This window comes from Carassius auratus, unplaced genomic scaffold, assembly GCF_003368295.1.
Source record: "Carassius auratus strain Wakin unplaced genomic scaffold, ASM336829v1 scaf_tig00027845, whole genome shotgun sequence".
Lineage (NCBI taxonomy): Eukaryota > Metazoa > Chordata > Actinopteri > Cypriniformes > Cyprinidae > Carassius > Carassius auratus.
The window spans coordinates 57,548-77,500 of NW_020525632.1; the positions used below are offsets into that span (position 1 = coordinate 57,548).

The 19,953-nt window shown below is 40.6% G+C and overlaps 1 protein-coding gene across 2 annotated transcripts in view; it reads right to left on the minus strand.

The window, feature by feature from the left end:
* The window catches only part of ift122 (intraflagellar transport 122 homolog (Chlamydomonas)), a 103,508-nt gene that overhangs the window by 28,347 nt on the left and 55,208 nt on the right, over nt 1-19,953 (minus strand). For both annotated transcript variants that reach the window (XM_026251627.1, XM_026251626.1), the window contains exons 15-20: nt 18,521-18,661; nt 18,382-18,435; nt 12,659-12,820; nt 12,397-12,563; nt 11,906-12,077; nt 9,351-9,453 (exon numbers count right to left, since the gene is read on the minus strand). In XM_026251627.1, coding sequence (XP_026107412.1) covers nt 9,351-9,453; nt 11,906-12,077; nt 12,397-12,563; nt 12,659-12,820; nt 18,382-18,435; nt 18,521-18,661 — 799 coding nt within the window. The remainder of the gene's footprint in view (nt 1-9,350; nt 9,454-11,905; nt 12,078-12,396; nt 12,564-12,658; nt 12,821-18,381; nt 18,436-18,520; nt 18,662-19,953) is intronic.

Below are 19,953 nucleotides of genomic sequence, written 5' to 3' on the forward strand. Positions count from 1 at the left end.
GTTTTTTCCGAACATACTTTCCAAGACGGTATGAATTTGACGGTATTTGTATTTGACGGTACAAGAGCAAAATAAGGCAAATTCAGTGTTTAGGCGTTTTGAGACGCCTCTCTCTGCATGAGCTCTGAACACCAGAACACCACGGTGCTGAATTGGGCTCTTCCACATCCTTTTCTGTTTGATTAAACTGCGATGTGTATTTGTTCGTTCAGGTGCAGGAGGAAGTTCGAGGAGAACTTCACAAAGGAGAGCTCGGTTCAGTGTTACTGTCCGCTAAACGCGGCTCTCTCTCCGCGTGCTCACCGAACATAGCGCACGAGCTTCTCAGTTGAGCTTTTCCATGTCTTGTGTTTGAATGCTTTAAACTCTTTTTAAGTGGCAAGGCTTAAAAACACGTGATGGGCGCATGCGTACGCAGCGACCGGCAGCAGTGGGTAGCATGTTCGTTTTGTTTGTAGTTTTTCTTTTTTATGGCACCTGGGATCACTCTGGCTGATTCAATACTCCAAAGACTATCTGCTAACATCTGAAAAATCTGTGATCAGCGGACCACCAGTGGACTTGATCATACCTGATCTGGAGGAATTAGCCGGTCTCGAGAAAGGCGATCACTTCAGAACTCCAGAACGGAGGCCAAGGAGGCGAGGAAGAAGAGGCGGGGTGCGGGAGCGTTTGAGACGGCAACATCCGTCTCGCATTCCCCTGCCTTCAATTATCCTGTCCAACTCCCGTTCTCTCCGTAATAAAACTGACAAACTCCAGGCTCTTGTTTGCCATCGGCACGCATTTAAAGACGCCTGTATTCTGGCCTTTTCAGAGACCTGGCTCGGGGAAAGGGACGCTGACGGTGATTTAGTTATAGACGGGTTTGGGATCCCGTTTCGCACCGACAGAACGTCCACGACTACCAGGAAATCATGCGGAGGTGGAGTATGCGCGTACATAAATGAGCGCTGGTGTAAAAATGTTATAGTGAGAGAGAGACTTCGCACCAAGGACGTGGAGCTGCTTTCTTTGTCCATGCGCCCTATGTATTTGCCACGAGAATTCCCACAGATTTCCGTTACTGTCGTTTACGTTCATCCAAAGGCGAATGAAGAAAACGCCTCAGAGCTCATCTCTCAGTCGGTGCATAAACTTCAGTCTTTATCTCCTGATGCTCCTAACTTGGTTTTAGGAGATTTTAATCATTGCTCATTGGACAAATCTCTCAGGAGCTTTTATCAGTACGTTTCCTGCCCCACTAGGAAAAACAGGATTTTGGACAAGTGCTATGGGTCCATCATAGCATGTCTTCACAGAGGGAAGGTGACAACTAGAAACATCAAAGTGTGGTCGGAAGAAGCCACCCTCACCCTCCAGGGCTGTCTGGAGAATCCTCTAGAGACATTCACAAACTCACTGATGTGGTCAGTTCATGGGTAACTTACTGTGAGGACATTGTTGTTCCTGTAAAGACTGTCAGAACCTACCCAAAAACCCTGGGCAAGTAGACAACTTAAACTCCTACTAAATAAAAAGAAACAGGCTTTTAAACAGGGAGATTCTACTGAACTAATGTATGTTCATAAGGAAATTAAAAGGGAAATCAGGAGAGCTAAATTATCTTATAAAAGAAAATTAGAAGACATGCTTAGCAACAATAATATGGGTTCAGCATGGGACAGTATCAGGTCTATGGTCGGTTTGACTGATAATGTAAAGAAAAGGGTCTCATTAGATGGGTTCACCTCTGATCTGGTCCGGGCACAAGAGCTAAACAAATTTTACTCCAGATTTGATGTGCATTTTTTCAATAATTAAATAATGACGCTGAGAAATACATCACTGGAATCAAAACAATGTTTTTCCCCTTTTTTGATGAATATTCTGTTGTTAAAACTTTTTAACACTGTAAAATAAGAACAAGTGCTGGTCCAGATAATATCAGTAGTCGATTACTCTCTAACTGTGCTGTACAATTAGGCCCGATTTTTAATTATATTTTTAATTTATCCTTGTCTCAACAGAAGGTGCCTAATCTGTGGAAACAGTCTACTATAGACGGTTTCAACGGTAACAACATAAACAAACGTTACTGCGCATGAGCGCTTTTGTGGACCTAACTTAACTTCCGGTAGACTTCCAAATAGAATCAATAACAACAGCCAAGTCCCTCTAGAGTAGATATTTTTTGATAACAAACAAAATGTTTGCTGCGTGGATCAGGCGGACTTAATGAAAATGCTAATTCATTATTTGCCAACAGGAGATGTTTTAAAGCATAGACATAAAGCGCGAGAAATAGAGGTTTCCCCAGTAACAGCTGTAAACAAAGCAGAGCTACGCTCACACACTGCTATCAGGCATATAACATACAAGTCCTCCTTCAGAAATACAGCGATATAAAAACACCTGTGCCTCGCTTTGATATTTAAACATATAAATGTAAGGAATTATTATTATTAAACGTGCAGTACTTAACGTTACTCAATGAAGCCTTTTTGAAAAAAAAAAATCAGTTTTAAAATTGTGGTGTAACAAATAAATAAATGTATGGGAAACACATCCCACAGCAACTGTGTTTGTAGATGGCACCGCAGCCAGACCGATATACACAACACAGACCGGAGGTTAACTTAGGTCCAGGCGCGTGCGCCCGATGAAACCGTCTATAGTCCCTGTTGGTAAATCTAAACATCCCAAATCATTAAATGACTTTAGGCCTATAGCCCTGACTTCATTAGTGATGAAGTCACTGGAAAAACTGATCAAAGCTGAACTGCTGAAAACTACTGAACACCGAATGGATCGCCTGCAGTTCACGTACAGGACCAGGAGAGGTGTTCAGGATGCCACCATAACTCTGATGAATTACATCTGTAAGCACCTTGACAGTCCAAACAACCATGTCAGATTGATGTTTGTTGATCTTTCATCTGCCTTCAACACTATTCAGCCTCATCTACTAATTCTAAGGGATAACTTTGGTCTAGAAGGTAGTATTGTTGGCTGGATCTTGGACTTTCTTACAGGCAGAACGCAAAGAGTCAGAGTAAATGGCAAATTTTCTGATCTATCTGTAACATCTACTGGTTCACCACAAGGGTATAGGTATAAGTCGTGGCCTAATGGTTAGAGGGTTGGACTCCCAATCGAAGGGTTGTGGGTTCTAGTCTCGGGCCGGCAGGAATTGTGGGTGGGGGGAGTGCATGTACAGTTCTCTCTCCACCTTCAATACCACGACTTAGGTGCCCTTGAGCAAGGCATCGAACCCCCAACTGCTCCCCGGGCGCCGCAGCATAAATGATGAACACTGCTCCGGGTGTGTGCTCACAGTGTGTGTGTGTGTGTTCACTGCTCTGTGTGTGTGCACTTCGGACAAATTCTGAGTATGGGTCACCATACTTGGCTGAATGTCACTTCACTTAATAAAAACATGAAGTCATGAAGATTATATTTGTAAGAATCCTTATTGCCGTTTCCGTAGACATCATCGTGTATTTTACAAACTGTAAATATATGGTTTTGCTAGTACTTGTGTGTATTTAAATGTCTGAAACCTAAAATAAGCATTATATGGTTGAAAACACTGAATATCTGTGATAATATGACAAGTACTCAGTGTGTCGATCTGTCTCTGCGCCAGCCGAAGTGTGAAAGCAGATTTAAATTCAGCCGTTGATGAAGTAACACACTGAAAGTTCTGATCACACCGGTGTGATCGTATGCGGTGAAGGGTTAATAACTATTAAAAACCGTCACTCTCCTTATAGACCCCTTAACTGTCTATGTCACTGTGACGTCACCGCTCTAGCTGGAGGCAAAACATAAGGTAGAAATCATAGCAGGTGTGCTAAAAGTTTGAGGTTTTGACTTTAAAATGTATTCTTGTTGTGTTTTTGGCTGCCAGAATAGAAGGAATGCTCATGTTTACACTTCATTTCAGGTAAAATAATCTATGCATATGAACTGGTGTGTTGGTTTTATCCAGTAAATCAGTAAGTTTCGGTTTTATTCAGTACAGTCCAAAAGTTTGGACACAGCTTCTCCTTCAAACAGTTTTCTTTATTTTCATGACTATGAAAACTTTAGATTCACACTGAAGGCATCAAAACTATGAATTAACACATCTGGAATTATATACATAACAAAAAAAGTGTGAAACAACTGAAAATATGTCATATTGTAGGTTCTTCTTTCTTTCTTTTTCTCTGCTTTGCACACTCTTGGCATTCTCTTGATGAGCTTCAAGAGGTAGTCACCTGAAATGGTCTTCCAACAGTCTTGAAGGAGTTCCCCGAGAGATGCTTAGCATCTTGTTGGCCCTTTTGCCTTCAGTCTCACCCCATCACTCTCCTTCTTGGTCAAATACCCCTTGATGCCTTCAGTGTGACTCTACAATTTTCATAGTCATGAAAATAAAGAAAACTCTTTGAATGAGAAGGCGTGTCCAAACTTTTGGTCTGTACTATAGGCTAAAAATGTCGCCAACCTTCAGCGCACTAGCTAGTTACAAACATACAGTGATAGATGTGTGTGCCATCCTTTGAATGGTCTCTTAAAATAATACACATTGCTAATCGTAGTTAGCCCAGCAATAGGTTACATTAGAAAATAAGCCTTGACAAAATTCCCCAAACCACCTAAAAGTAATTCATATGGCCGTATGGCATATGGGTCAGGTAGCCTGCTTCCATCCGCGAGAGTTAATTTACAAGAAATAGCTGTCAGGGTCCCGCAGAGTCAGGGACTGTACATATTCAGACAGTTCCGAACCTTCTTCTGCATCCATGTTTAATAATTCCCTCCTAAAACATGCTAGCTTACGCTTGTCAACACTGCGTCCACGCCTCTTTAAGCCTCCAGCAAAGCCCCGCCCACCCGGAGATGTTGCAATGTTTACAAACTTTTAAGGGGTCTATAGTGCACAGAAAATTAAAGCATGTGAGTGATTTCTCAAGACTCAAAAGCATGTGTAAATGATACGTTCCTTCATATGTTATTGCGTTATAAGTGCAGAACCTCCAGGAATAAGTCAAATTATTATTAATAGCTGCAATCCTGTGCCGAAATTAATGTCCTGCTCTGTGTTGTCTGCTAATAACCAGACTGTGAATGATGCGAGCAGCGTTATGATGTCAGTGAGAAGCTCAGCCGTGCTGGGGAGGATTTCTGCTGTGTTGGCAGAACTACTACAACAATGTGCTACACGTTTCTTTTTCCCTTAGTTTCTCCAATTTCCTTGCATAAACAGAATTTATATCTAATTTAATTCAAGTACTTTCATGGACCTACTTTCCAGAAGTGTGGGAAACCTGACTTCATAAATAGATCGGAAAACTAATCCATATGAATCGAGCGGTCGAACTTATGGTCGAACAGATTTAATTTAGGCTTTTACTTGCATGCAAACATTGATCTGTGGACTAGGGATGCTCCGATCACGATCGGCCGATAGTTTAATGCGCATCTCGTCAGTAAAGCCGGTTCTCTAATCAGCGGTTAATTCCATCAGGTGCGTGATTTCACATAGAGCAGCTGTTACTACACAGAGCCGTTGTTAATAGAGAAGATGCACCAAAAAACGCTGAAAATGAAGTGGATTTGCGCATCTTCTCTATTAACAAAGGCTCTGAACCAGAACCAGAAGCTCGACGTTCTGCGTAACCAATAAGGTTCATTCAAGTGTGTCACACAAAATGTTTGAGCTTTTTAAAGCATGAATTAAATTTGTTCTTCATAAAAAAAAAAAAGAAAAAAAAAGAAATAAAAAAAAAGAAAAAAAAAAAAATATATATATATATATATATATATTGATTCTCTTCAGAACATTTGAACTAAACTGCTCAATTTTCCTATAGTTTTCCAATCACTTCACTTTTTGGAGAGCAAATTGGTAATTAAAAATAGGGATGGATATTTTGGGAAATTTCTCATTTCGATCATCGATAGGTTTCAAAAATGATTAATCGATTAATCGGGGGTGGGGCTAATGCGGGGGGCGGGGCATGGTCATAATGTATATAATGAAAAAATCTGAAGATTGTTATGAAAATGGAAAAAAATAAAAAATAAAAAAAATCTGTCATGAAAATCTGTCTATGAAAACATGAACACATGATTAGGACAGGTTAGATAATGATTATGATGAAGCAATGTTATTAATAAAGGAGCAAGAAATATCTGCCTGAGGTGAAGAGTAGCCTATACCAATAAACGGAAGCTAATTCTATGACACATCCTATGATAAATCAGATAACTGAGATACAGACGTAACATTACAACTTGTATCAGCACAATATGCTGCTAAGTTATGCGTTAGACAGAGAGAGAGAGAGAGAGAGAGCGCGCCCGAGCTCCCGCTGATGCGTTTTCATGACAGCGCACTGAAAGATGGGCTAGGACAGATTTTACTTTAGATTCCTATAAAGTTCTCATTATAAATGTATGGCAGATTTGTGCTATATTATCAATCTTCGTTATTAAGTGTAATAGTTGTAATTAAGTTTTATTTTTAAGTTAAGTTTTATTTTCCATAAACCTGCGCGTTTTCGAAGCCATATGAATTGAATTATGCCCACAAATATGAAGGAAAAAAGCTCGGCTAAATTATTATAACATCATTAATAAAATATCAATAATAATAGAAAAATAAAACATTTAGCTAAGAGCAATATCATTATCGGGCATTGCTTATATGAGCTTGGAACGAATCGATGATATGCAGCGATTTCAGCATAATTGTTCATGTTAATTAATCAGACGTAGACTAGCTCTTGCAACTTTTATCTGAAAAAAATTCGCTGATGCAGACGTGAACTTGACCAAAAGTGTAACTCGATCGGATTGTGCTTTACAAAAATGAAAGTACAATTAATTCACATTAGTGTCACTATCGTTATTTTTTTATGTATTTTAATATTTAATTAATATTTTGTATTCAATTTACACTTTCTGATCAACCAAAATATTATTTAAATATTATTTAATAGCATGGAAATCACTGATTATTGCTAAATAATTGAATGAGATTTAAAATATATTTAGGATAAAAACTATGACAAACAAATAATTTAGATTTTCGTCATCTCTACAAATATAATGTAATAAATATATCCAGTGCATTTTTATTTTATAAAGACCATTTCATTATTTGTCTGTGATTTAAAAATTAACACACAAAGATACTTTTTCTTTTTTTGCTACTTTATTCAACGGCATTTTTTTTAACAAAACATTGTCTTCCAGTGTAACTTTAGCAGCATATTTCGGTCCAGCGGTGAAACGTAGTTTTTAAAAGATAAGAAAAAATTCACCAAGTTTAACCAAACAACTATTATAAGGTATAAAACAGAGACCAAATAGCCTAGATATTTTATCTATGGCTAAAACTCAAAACTAAAATAATAATTATTAAAAAAAAAAATGGATATTATATTTACCACGACCGGTGAAACATTCAAATGTCTATTCAAAAACATAAGTCGGTCTACGTGCTCAGATGAGAGACGCGTCCGCAGCCTGTTCACATTTATTGGAATAAATTCGCTCCGCTGGAACAGATGTTGCAGGAACAGACAGGCACCACTGGACAAGTAAACCTTCTCTGTCCCTGAAACTAATGGGCAGCAAATCTTTCACCACCATTTCAGCGTCTTCTCGGTTCTGCCTGCGTTGCATTTAGGTCTTACGGCAAGTGATTCAACTCTCGTCTGAGTTGCCGCTCTGTTATCGCCAGATATTTTATGTACAAATTTTAGATGATAGTGCATTGTATTTGTTGTAGATTTGTGTGAAAGCTTGGCGCTGCACAGCTTACCCTGAACTGTTTTTTCTTCATTCTTCTCAAAGGGAAGCCAGCCATCACTACGTGACTTTGAGGCCCTTATTATGTCTTCTTACGTCTTTTGAGGCATCAAGTGGGAAGCTAACCAATCAGAGATCAGGGCGCCGCCCAACGTGCTGCCATAACCAATCAAAAAAAATGTATAATAATTTCGATCATCGTTTACGTGATCGATCATCGCTGTTGCGGTCGAGTACTCGAGTACTCGATCACTGTTGCACATCCCTAATTACAAAGGCATTCTATGTCATCAAAAAAAAATCTTAATTTACGAAGATGTGAAGTGAAAGTGAAAGTGGGATTCAGCCAAGTATGGTGAACCATACTCAGAATTTGTGCTCTGCATTTAACCCATCCGAAGTGCACACACACAGAGCAGTGAGCACACACCCGGAGCAGTGTTCATCATTTATGCTGCGGCGCCCGGGGAGCAGTTGGGGGTTCGATGCCTTGCTCAAGGGCTCCTAAGTCGTGGTATTGAAGGTGGAGAGAGAACTGTACATGCACTACCCCCACCCACAATTCCTGCTGGCCCGGGACTCAAACTCACAACCTTTTGATTTGGAGTCCGACTCTCTAACCATTAGGCCACGACTTCCCACAGCACATACATTTCCCACAGCACATGAACGAAGGTCTTATGGGTGAGAAAGGACATGAGAGTGAGTAATTAATGACAAAATTTTAATTTTGGGTGAACTAACCCTTTAATGCTCTACGTGGCCATTTTTTAGGATTTGAGTTGAAATCTGAATAGTGATTGGAGCGCTACATTCAGCTGTATGTGGGTCATGAAGCCCATGATGCTTCATTTGAGTGGTGTGACACTGACACACACCACAATAACACTACAACTACAATAATGTTGATGCTAATACAACATTTTTCTTCAAAACAAACCAAGATGGGGCTTTGTAAAGAAAAAAATTATAATCGCAGATGCATATGAACTCTTGTATGATATACAGCACTGATGAAGGTTTGCCCACAACCCCATGGACACCAAAACTTACCTCGCAGTGAAACTCCCTACACACACACAAACAAACACAGACACACACACACACACACTCTCTCTCTCTCTCTCTCTCTCTCTCTCTCTCACACACACACACACACGTTTGTTTTTGTGTAAAGTGTGTTCATCCCATAGGTGTAATGGTTTTTATTCTGTAGAAACTGTATATTCTATGGCCCTTCACCAACCCTACACCTAACCCTAACCCTCACAGGAAACTTTGTGCAATTTTACTTTCTCAAAAAAACTCATTCTGTATGATTTATAAGTGTTTTGAGAAATGGGGACATGGGTTATGTCCTCATAAGTCACCCTCTCCTTGTAATACCTGTGTCATACCCATGTCATTATACAGAGTTATGTCCTGATATGACACAAAAACATGTACACACACACACACACACACACACACACACACTTCTAATCTGCAGAGTGGATTCATGTCTAAGCAGCAAGCAGACACACTCTCTCCAGTCCTGCATGTGAAGGGTGTGTTAGACTGACCTCTCTGGGCCTCCTCGAAGCGGTCGTGTTCAGCCAGCCACTGAGCGTACGGCACATAGACGTCGTCTCTGAACTGAGAGTGTTTCTCCACTAAAGAGAATGCCTGAAACAAGCAGCAGCCACACCGGTCCATCAGTCACGTAATAAATACCCTGTATACTTCACTTTTGACAAGGTTTAGAAAATAGTGTGCGGCAGTATCTCACTCACCGCTGGAACAAACTATTAGTGTCTCTGCATTTGCTGAAGATGATTTGCTGATCATTTACAGCCAACAGAGACATATTTTTATCTATTATGGCTTATATATGAGGCTTTCTTTACTTTTTGTATAGCTTGTTCTCAAATACTTATTTAGGTCAATTGTAGTCACCATGTGCTTTCAGATTTCTACTATCACTACTAACACTCAGAGAGCATGCAATGTCCATCGAAGGAAGGTCTATCCGACAAATCTACAGCCCGTCCCTCTGACCTCAACAACTACACTCTCTATTCCAGTTGGTCTCTGGAACTGCCAGTCTGCTGTTAACAAAGCAGACTTAATTTCTTCTATTGCTACTCATTCTGGTCTCAACCTCATGGCACTGACTGAGACTTGGATCAAACCTGAAGACACTGCCACCCCTGCAGCCCACTCCACTAAATTCAGTTGTTCCCACACTCCTCGTTTGACTGGGAGGGGTGGAGGTACTGGTCTCCTTATATCCAAAGAATGGAAATCTTCAACCATCACTTACAGGTAACGGTTCATTTGAATCACATGCCATTACTGTAACCCACCCTGTTAAAATACACTTTGTGGTCATTTATCGTCCCCCAGGTCAATTGGGAAACTTCTTGGAGGAGTTGGATGTGCTGCTATCAAACTTTCCTGAAGATGGTCCTCCTCTGGTACTGCTTGGTGACTTCAACATCCACTTGGATAAACCCCGGGCTGCTGACTTCAACACTCTGCTCACCTCATTTGATCTCAAGTGAGTGTCTACTACAGCGACTCACTTATCTACACGCGCTGTTGCTCTAAGGACAACTCTTCAGTTGCTCCACTGCACACCTCTGACCACTTCCTCATTACTGCTAACCTAACACTTACTCCTGAAGCAGCACACACTCCAACGCAGGTCACCTTTAGACGGAACCTACACTCACTCTCTCAATCTCGCCTATCCTCTGTGGTTTCATCCTCGCTTCCTGCACTCTCTCAGTTTTCAGCTCTGGACACGAACAGTGCTATGGACACTCTTTGCTCCACATTAACCTCTTGCTTGGACAACTTTTGCCCACTATCGTCTAGACCAACACGCACCACCCCATCTGCCCCCTGGCTGTCCGATGTTGATGATGTTTCTAAGTCACAACACCTTGCTACTGGGGTTCCTCAAGGCTCAGTACTTGGACCACTTCTCTTCTCCATCTACATGACATCTTTAGGATCTGTCATTCAGAAGCATGGCTTTTCTTATCACTGCTATGCTGATGACACCTCTACTTCTCTACTTCTCATTCCAACCAGATGACCCGACGGTAGCTGCTCGCATTTCAGCCTGTCTGAGTGACATTTCTAGCTGGATGAATGACCATCACCTTCAGCTTAACCTTACAAAGACTGAACTCCTGGTGATTCCAGCTAACCCATTGCTTCATCACATCTTCTCTATACAGCTGGGCTCGTCAACCATAACTCCTTCGAGGACAGCCAGAAACCTAGGAGTTGTGATGGATCATCAGTTAAGCTTCACTGACCACATTGCTACAACGACCCGGTCCTGCAGGTTTGCCTTATACAACATTAGGAAGATTAGACCCTTCCTGTCAGAGCAAGTCACCCAACTTCTTGTCCAAGCTCTTGTTCTCTCCAGACTGGACTATTGTAATGCTCTCCTGGCTCTTCCTGCATGTACTGTCAAGCCTCTGCAACTGATCCAGAATGCAGCAGCGAGGGTTGTCTTCAATGAGCCAAAAAAAGCTCATGTTAAACCTTTACCAGTAGCTGCTCGCATCAAATTCAAGGTACTGATGCTTGCCTACAAGACGACCACTGGCATGGCACCAACATATGTGCCCTACAGAAGTTTGTGCTCAGCAAGTGAACGACGCCTTGTGGTGCCATCCCAAAGAAGTTCAAAATCACTCTCACGGACCTTTTCCTGGACTGTGTCCAGCTGGTGGAATGACCTCCCAATCTCAATTTGAGTCTTTCAAAAAACATCTAAAGACTCAGCACTTAACCGACTAATACTAGCACTTACATTTTCTTTTCTTGTCTATCATATTCATTAAAAATAAAAATAAAAAAATAATTAAAACCCTGGCTATGTGTTCTATACTAGACTAACTGAGACTTGTCATGGCACTTGTATACTGTTGTTGTTCTCTTGTTGACCTGACTGCTTCTATTGTTCTCATTTGTAAGTTGCTTTGGATAAAAGCATCTGCTAAATTATTAAATGTAAATGTAAATGATTACTGTTGATCGACAATATATATCTTTCAGTCATGAAACTCAGGATGACACAAGGTCATGCAAATAGTATAATCTAGTATAATCTCACCTCATCCCAGTGTCTAGCGTCCACATGCAGCTGCACCAGCGCCTTCAGATCACCCATTTTATTATAAATCTCAGCAGCATAACCGTGATGATTGAACTTCTTAAAGAACACGGCACATCTGGACAGCGGCTCCCTCTCTGCTTTATCCAGTTTACGAGCCAAGTCTATCAACCTACCGAGAGACAGAGGATGACCATCATGATTTATCTCAGTCCGTGTGCATGTCTGTATGTGCATATGTCATAAAGTATATCTTTATCTCATTAACCAGAGTTTCTTTTTTGTTTTTACATTTCTCGTCTTCCTTGTATTACAAAAATAGATGGAACAGGAGATCAGGACATGACGCAGATCCTCCATATGTGACCGTGACTCAAAGCATATGTAGAAGATGTCTGCTAGCATCAGGCAATGGTAGGTGACAGTTTCAGTTTAACACCAGCTGTGTGTGTGTGTGTCGGTGTGAGTGTGTCTCTGTTTGTGTGGCTCACATGTCCATCCAGCCGTGTTCTCCGATGATCTCGATGGCTTTCATGTGTTCTCCTGCAGTCAGGTACATGTCCGCAGCCGCTCGAGGCTCTTTACTGTTCTTGGCCCAGTCTGCCTGCTTCTTCATCAGCAGCTTAGTGTCCTTGGGGTCTGCTGAGCCCAGGAAGTCCTTCACACATTTTTGGAAAGACAGAAAGATATTTTTGTCTGTGTTTGCTTTAAAATTGTCTGTATGCGCACACACACACACACACACACACACACCTTAGCGTAATCAAACATGCGGAGGTCTGTGTACATGCTGAGAGCTCGGCTGTCATGGCCAGTTTTCCTGTAGAGTTTGGCAGCCTCGTGGAACTTGCCCTGATAGGCGTAAACATCAGCCAGGAAGAGCTGGTTATTACTCTCACCCCTCTTCTTCCTCTCCTGCACAGAACACATGTACAGTAAGATTACACAAGTAGTGTTTCGCATCCAGACACGTCTGACAGGCACAGACCATTACCACACATACCAGCATACAAAACTCCACACACAAACAAATACTACCAAAATATGTCGGCTTTTACATGTTTTATGGTGACTTAACATAGGCAATATGGTTTTTATACTTCAAAAACTGTATTTTATATCCCCTAAACACAACCCTCGCAGAAAACATAATCTATTACAATTTATAAATTAAATTAAAAAAAAAAAAAATTTCCACACAAGATTAAAAATGTCTGATTTTACTATCAGGTTTTATTATAAAAATAAAAAGTCCATCAAAACATAAATGTATTAGTCCATATATTACAAATAGGAAGAAATCACATGTTGGTGATTACATCATATGGACTGTGGTGGCTGATCAGTCTGGACGTGTGTGTGTGTGTGTGTGTGTGTGTGGAACAGTGATGCGAGAATTTAGAGGAAGATTTGCACTGAATAACTGAATTGTTTTGTATTTAATTATTTCAGAAGAATATAGCGAGTGAGTTGCATGAACTACTTTAACAGTGTAGTTAATTTATGGTAGTTTGTTCTTTTTTGCAGCTAGGGCTGGACCAGAATATTTGATTATTTGAATATTCAGTCGGTGCAGTCGATTTTTGTGGATGAATACAGCCACTTTAATACTATCGGACCGAACGGATCTAAGAACCGTCAGGTATGGTTACAGTTGTATTTCACGTGAGTCTGAACGCTCTCGGCCCAGAATTCTAGGAATGCTTAGACAACGCTATTACAGTGCGTGTCACCAGTCTGTTGCCTGGCTACATGGAAGCACACAATTTGAGCTATGTTACATTCAATATAAAAAAGAAACATTTGCGCTTATTGATATTATATCTGCCATTGCGATCTTTTTATTTTATTTTTCATGTCAAGAGTTGTGTCTTTTTTCTGTTATTAAAGTAAATATCAATATAAAGTAAATATCAGAGAGTCCCCAAAACAGAAATACAGGTGCATCTCAATAAATTAGAATGTTGTGGAAAAGTTATACTCAAGTAGTTCAACTCAAATTGTGAAACTTGGGTATTAAATTAATTCAATGCACAGACTGAAGTAGTTGAAGTCTTTGGTTCTTTTAATTGTGATGATATTGGTTCACATTTACCAAAAACCCACCATTTCACTATCTCAAAAAAATCTGAATATAGTGACATGCCAATCAGCTAAATCAACTCAAAACAACTCCAAAGGTTTCCTGTGCCTTCAGAACAGTCTTTCAGTTTGGTTCACTAGGCTACACAATCATGGGGAAGATCTCACAGTTGTCCAGAAGACAATCATTGACACCATTCACAGGGAGGCTATGCCACAAACATTCATTGCCAAAGAAGCTGACTCTTCACAGAGTGCTGTATCCAAGCATGTTAACAGAAAGTTGACTGGAAGGAAAAAGTGTAGAAGATAGAGATGCACAACCAACCGAGAGAACCACAGCCTTATGAGGATTGTCAAGTGAAAAGAATTTGAGTGAACTTCACAAGGAATGGACTGAGGCCGGGGTCAAGGCATCAAGAGCACCACACACAGACGTGTCAAGAGATTTACTGAACCACAGACAACATCAGCGGTGTATTACCTGGGCTAAGGAGAAGAACTGGACTGTTGCCCAGTGGTCCAAAGTCCTCTTTTCAGATCGGAGCAAGTTTTGTGTTTCATTTGGAAACCAAGGTCCTAGAGTCTGGAGGAAGTCCAGTGTTAAGTTTCCACAGTCTGTGATGATTTGGGGTACAATGTCATCTGCTGGTGTTGGTCCATTGTGTTTTTGGAAGCCAAAGTCACTGCACCTGTTTACCAACACATTTTGGAGCACTTCATACTTCCTTCTGCTGACCAGCTTTTAGAAGATCATTTTCCAGCAGGATTTGGCATTATTGGTCTTTGGTCTATTGGTCTATGAAGTATTCTAATTTGTTGAGATTTTTGTTAAATGTGAGCCAAAATCATCGCAATTAAAAGAACAAAAGACTTAAACTACTTTAGTCTTTATGCACTGAATTTATTTAAGACACAGGTTTTACTATTTGAGTTGAATTACTGAAATAAATGAACTTTTCCACGACATTCAAATTTATTGAGATGCACCTGTATTTGATCATCGACCATATCGTTGTTCATATTACACTTGCATTAACAAGGCAACAACTGATGCGTTTGTATTGCATTGCAAAGAACTCAAATACAAGCACCACAGTGGAAAATGAAACCGTATCCGTGCTGACTGGCCGGAATCGGCACGGAATGGAACAGTTAAGCAAAGAGAACCGTTCGTCCCAATAATGGATAAGTGACTTATGAATTCCCATGAATAAACATCATAATTAAGTTCATCTGAAAGAGAATACAAAAATGCCAAAGACCTCAGCTGTGGACAAATTGCGTGAGTAGTACCAGAACTAACTGTGGAACTACCCACTTTTGGGCGTTTTCGCAAAGCAGGAACTGGGTGAGATTTTAGTACCGGCCTGCCTTTTTCAAGAACCAAATTAGCTCCTACTCCAGAGCAGGGTCTAGTTCAACTGGTACTATCTGTGACATAAATAGACATTGATTGGCCAGACACGTTCGAAAATGCTCTCACCCACCATGATTTAAAATGCTGTTTAGACATACCGTAAACATTGAATCTACTTATTTCGCAAGTATGATGAACAGCGATAAATGTACGGACACTGAAGTGCAGGCACTTGTAGCAAATGTAGAGATTCTGCAAGTAGAGATTCTTCATCGTCCTTTTTGTTCTTTCAATCGCTTTACGTATATGTCGACATTCCATGTCCATTATTGGGAAATCTATGAGACAACACAAACACAGCTTCCTCCATCCTCCTGTTGTTAATGTTGTTCTTCTTTGTTAACGTTGTTGAACGTCGCGCACAAATGACATTGCTGTCGACCAGCTTATGTCACATCCTAGTACACAAGGACGTGTACTCTTTAAATGGTACTGGGAAATAGTTTGCGCAAAATCGTCCCAGTACTTTAGTACTGAACATTTAGTTCTGGAATTAAAGCAGTGCGAAAAGCCCCTACTGTCAGTCATCAGATCCTTCTGTCTGCCCTCTCATCACTGGTAATCACAGGGATTCCACGTCGCTGGTTTGAATCATATCTTACTGATAGGTCTTTCAGGGTGGCTTGGGGAGGGGAGGTATCCAAAGCACATCAACTTGTCACTGGGGTTCCTCAGGGATCCGTTCTTGGACCCCTCCTCTTCTCCATATACACTACATCACTGGGTCCCATCAAACAGGCGCATGGATTTTCCTACCATTGCTATGCTGATGACACACAGCTCTATCTTTCATTTCAACCAGATGATCCAAAGGTAGCTGCACAGATCTCAGGCCTGGCAGACATCTCGGCATGGATGAAATAATATCACACACAGCTCAACCTGGCAAAGACTGAGCTTCTTGTCTTCCCTGCCACTCCTAAACTACAGTATGATTTCTCCATTCAGCTAGGCTCTTCTACAATTACCCCATAAACTTCTGTCAGAAATCTTGTGTAACCTTTGATGACAAGCTCACCTTCAAAGACCACTGTAATAATAAAAACTTCTTATAATAAAGAAGGAGGCGCGAACCGGCAGACAATTACAAAATAAACACAAAACACAAATAAAAAGCAAACACAACTAAAAGCCCAGGCCTGGTCCTCTCTCGTCCTTCACTGTCGTCGCTCCAGTTTTATATCCTTCCATCTCCTCCGTGGGACACGAGACCGGTGGGTCGAACAGGTGCCGCACATCTCCAATTACTCCACCAGCCTCGCTCCTGTTCCCACGGCCCTCGGCCCCGCCACACTCATCATAACCAGATTGCAAAGACTGCTCGATCTTGCAGGTTTACATTGCACAACATCAGAAAGATCAGGCCCTTGTCCTTTCAGAATCAGAATCAGAAAGAGCTTTATTGCCAAGTATGCTTGCACATACAAGGAATTTGTTTTAGTGATATAAGCTTCCAGTACACAGAGACAAAAAAAAAAAAAAAAAAATATTGTATAAACATTTGTGCTATAAATGATAATGGAATAGGATTGAGTAAGATGCATGGATGTACTAGGATGGAGGGGTAACAAATAGATATAAGGATATTGCATGTTTTTTTTTGTTGCATAACTAGGGAACATTTAACTGTTCATGAGGTAGATTGAGGAAGAAACTATTCTTGTGCATGACTGTTCTGGTATTTTGGGTTCTGAAGCGCCAGCCAGATGGCAAAAGTTCAAAGATGGGGCAACTTGGATGTGAATATGTGTATTTATGTGTGTGTGTGTGTGTGTGTGTGTGTGTGTGTGTGTGCGTGTGTGTGCGTGTGTGTGTGTGCGAGTGAGTGAGTGAGTGTGTGTCTGATAAGGGTGGCTTCTTTTCTGGGAAGAAAGGTTTGTGTTTAGAAATGCTTTTGATGTCTGCAGTTCTCAATGGAAATAATGGACTATTGAATTTCTGAAGCCTCCGGGTGGATAAGACTGTGTGTGTGTGTGTGTGTGTGTAAGCAGTCATTTAGTGTTGCATATCTGAAAGCCACAGGGAGAGGCAATGATTTCATCATAATAGAGAGGTCACACACACACACACACACACACACACACACACACACACTGGTTTCCATGATTTATGGGTTCATTACAAAGGTGTAATTATTTTATACTGTGCAAACTGTAGTGTACTTACTAACTAAACATAGATGTTTGGGAAAAACTGCTTCTAGCAGCAGCACTAAGAGCAGCTAGTGTTTGTTTAATGAAACAATACAATACGATCATTTAAATACATGTCTAACTGAAATTATTGTTTTATTCTTAGGAAAACAAAGTGTAAAAGCCCTATGGAGGTCAGTCACATACATCACTGTACATTGACATTCCAAAGAAAGAAATGACAGTAATTTATGCCTCACAAGGAATAACAGTCAGTTGTATAATGGTTACTTCCCTGAAATGAGTTGAATGCGACCTCTTAATGTACACAGCCTGCTAAATGAGTCACAGCTAACAGATTTATCAACCATTCTCATTATAAATGTGGGTGTTGTGTTTTTAAATGCCCAGTCCATGCTGAGATGGAGTTTGTTTGGAGCAGAATATACAGAGAAGCCGCTCTGAGACGCTGCCAACACTGGATCAGGATCCGCTCAAAGCTTCACTCAAACACTCCGTCAGATTATATACTTATTTCATGTTAAGGGTGTCCCGCACACACAACTAGCTCTGGCAGAGCGGTCAGGAGTGATCCAAGCATGAAATAAAGGCATTTGCCAACACAGCAATTTTGCAGCTTGTTTAGCATTTAAAAAAATATAAAAAATATTTATGAATACAGAAATATCACATCCCTGAACGTTTTTAAACAGTACAAATCTGTACTAAAAGACTATAATGATTTGATTAATTTTAGGGCAGAAAGTGAGCTCTAATTTAAGAATCAGATGAGATGAAGAGTGTAACATGAAGCATGTGTGCGCCGGAGAATGATGTCTTACTTCAATGCTGTTAATGAGCTCCAGATAGCGCAGATCTCGAACCCTGATGAACGCCTGATGACAAAAACAAACACACAAATATAAGCTGAAATGTTTTGTTAATATGGTGATAGAGTAAAGCAGTGGGTGTGTGCCTCACTTTCTTGGCGGTGTGGAAATCGAGTCCCTCCAGAGCCTCGGTGGCCAGATCCCTCCAGTCATTATCGGTCACACCCAGACAGGCGATCTGATAGGCCTCCCGAAACATGCGTCGCTCCAGGTACTGATACATCGGAGCAGACTGCAGAGATCAATGAATGAGAATCAGCTAAACCAGAAGTGTAACAGGATCAACGTATGTCCAAGAGGATGAAATAGAAGAATACATTAAAGGGGTCATGATGTGATTTAAACTTTTAATTGATCAATAACCATAATGTTCTTTTTAGCAACATCATATGACCCCTTTAAATTAAAGTCCATGTGCCAAAGTCATGTTACTGACAGTGTAGCAATGCTTCTCAACCTTTTGACTGAAAAGCCCACAAAATAGGAGCAGGTATTTTGGTACACTTGTACTGTAATGGCAATGTTTTCAAACCTCTCAGGTGATGTACACAACCTGGTTCCCTGAGAAGGAGTGAGATGCTGTGTTATACTGTTAAAGGTCCTTGCACTATGAGCCAAATGCGTAGTAAGTAATCAGTTGCGAAAAAATAAATAAATCACAAAACAATACAAAATGAAGTCTTCAATCCGTGAGGAGGATTTTGTTGCTCCCTCTCTCTTCTTAAAAAGAGAAAAATAAAGAGAAAAAATGGGATCTATCCATTCCTGAGATTGCCAAGAGAGGAAGGAGTGAACCCCATCCTAATTTTTTATGACAGATGAAAGTTTAGGAGGCAGTGTGTAAACGGGATTTATTTTTTAACGTGCAAGAATGTGGTCCTCTGTGTGCAAGAACCTTAACACTTGTGCAGGAACAGTGACTGAAGCACCTGTGAACACATGCCAAATCTTATTGGCTGATACGAGGTTGGGTGACGGAGCATAACGAGACACGGAGGACATTAACTGGTGCCTGTTCACACAAAGGACCATCACTATAAAGATAACGTTAAAGATATAGTTCTAAAAATCTTTCTCAATATTAAGAGTAGCAGAGTCCACACTACAACTCTTAATTATTTTGTTGGAATCACTTTCAGAACAATATTTTCCAGCTGATGAACAATAAAAACACTGACAGCCAATCAGAATCCATCCTGCTGTCATGAGCTGAGAATGTAAAGCGGCAGACGAGCGTGCGCTTGGAACAGACGGACGATACTGTCCTCCAGAGATGGGACCAAGTCACACATGTGCAAGTCTCAAGTAAGTCTCAAGTCTTAACCTTCAAGTCTCAAGTAAGTCCCAAGTATTTTTTTCTTGGGCAAGTCAAGTCAAGTCAAGTCACAAGCTATGTCAAGTCAAGTCCAAGTCAAGTCACCTTAATATTGTTATTTTACCTGCAGAATCTGATCTAACTGTCAGTAAATTAAAATAATTTGGATTTGCATTGTAAATACTCATGTTCAGTAAAATACATCATGG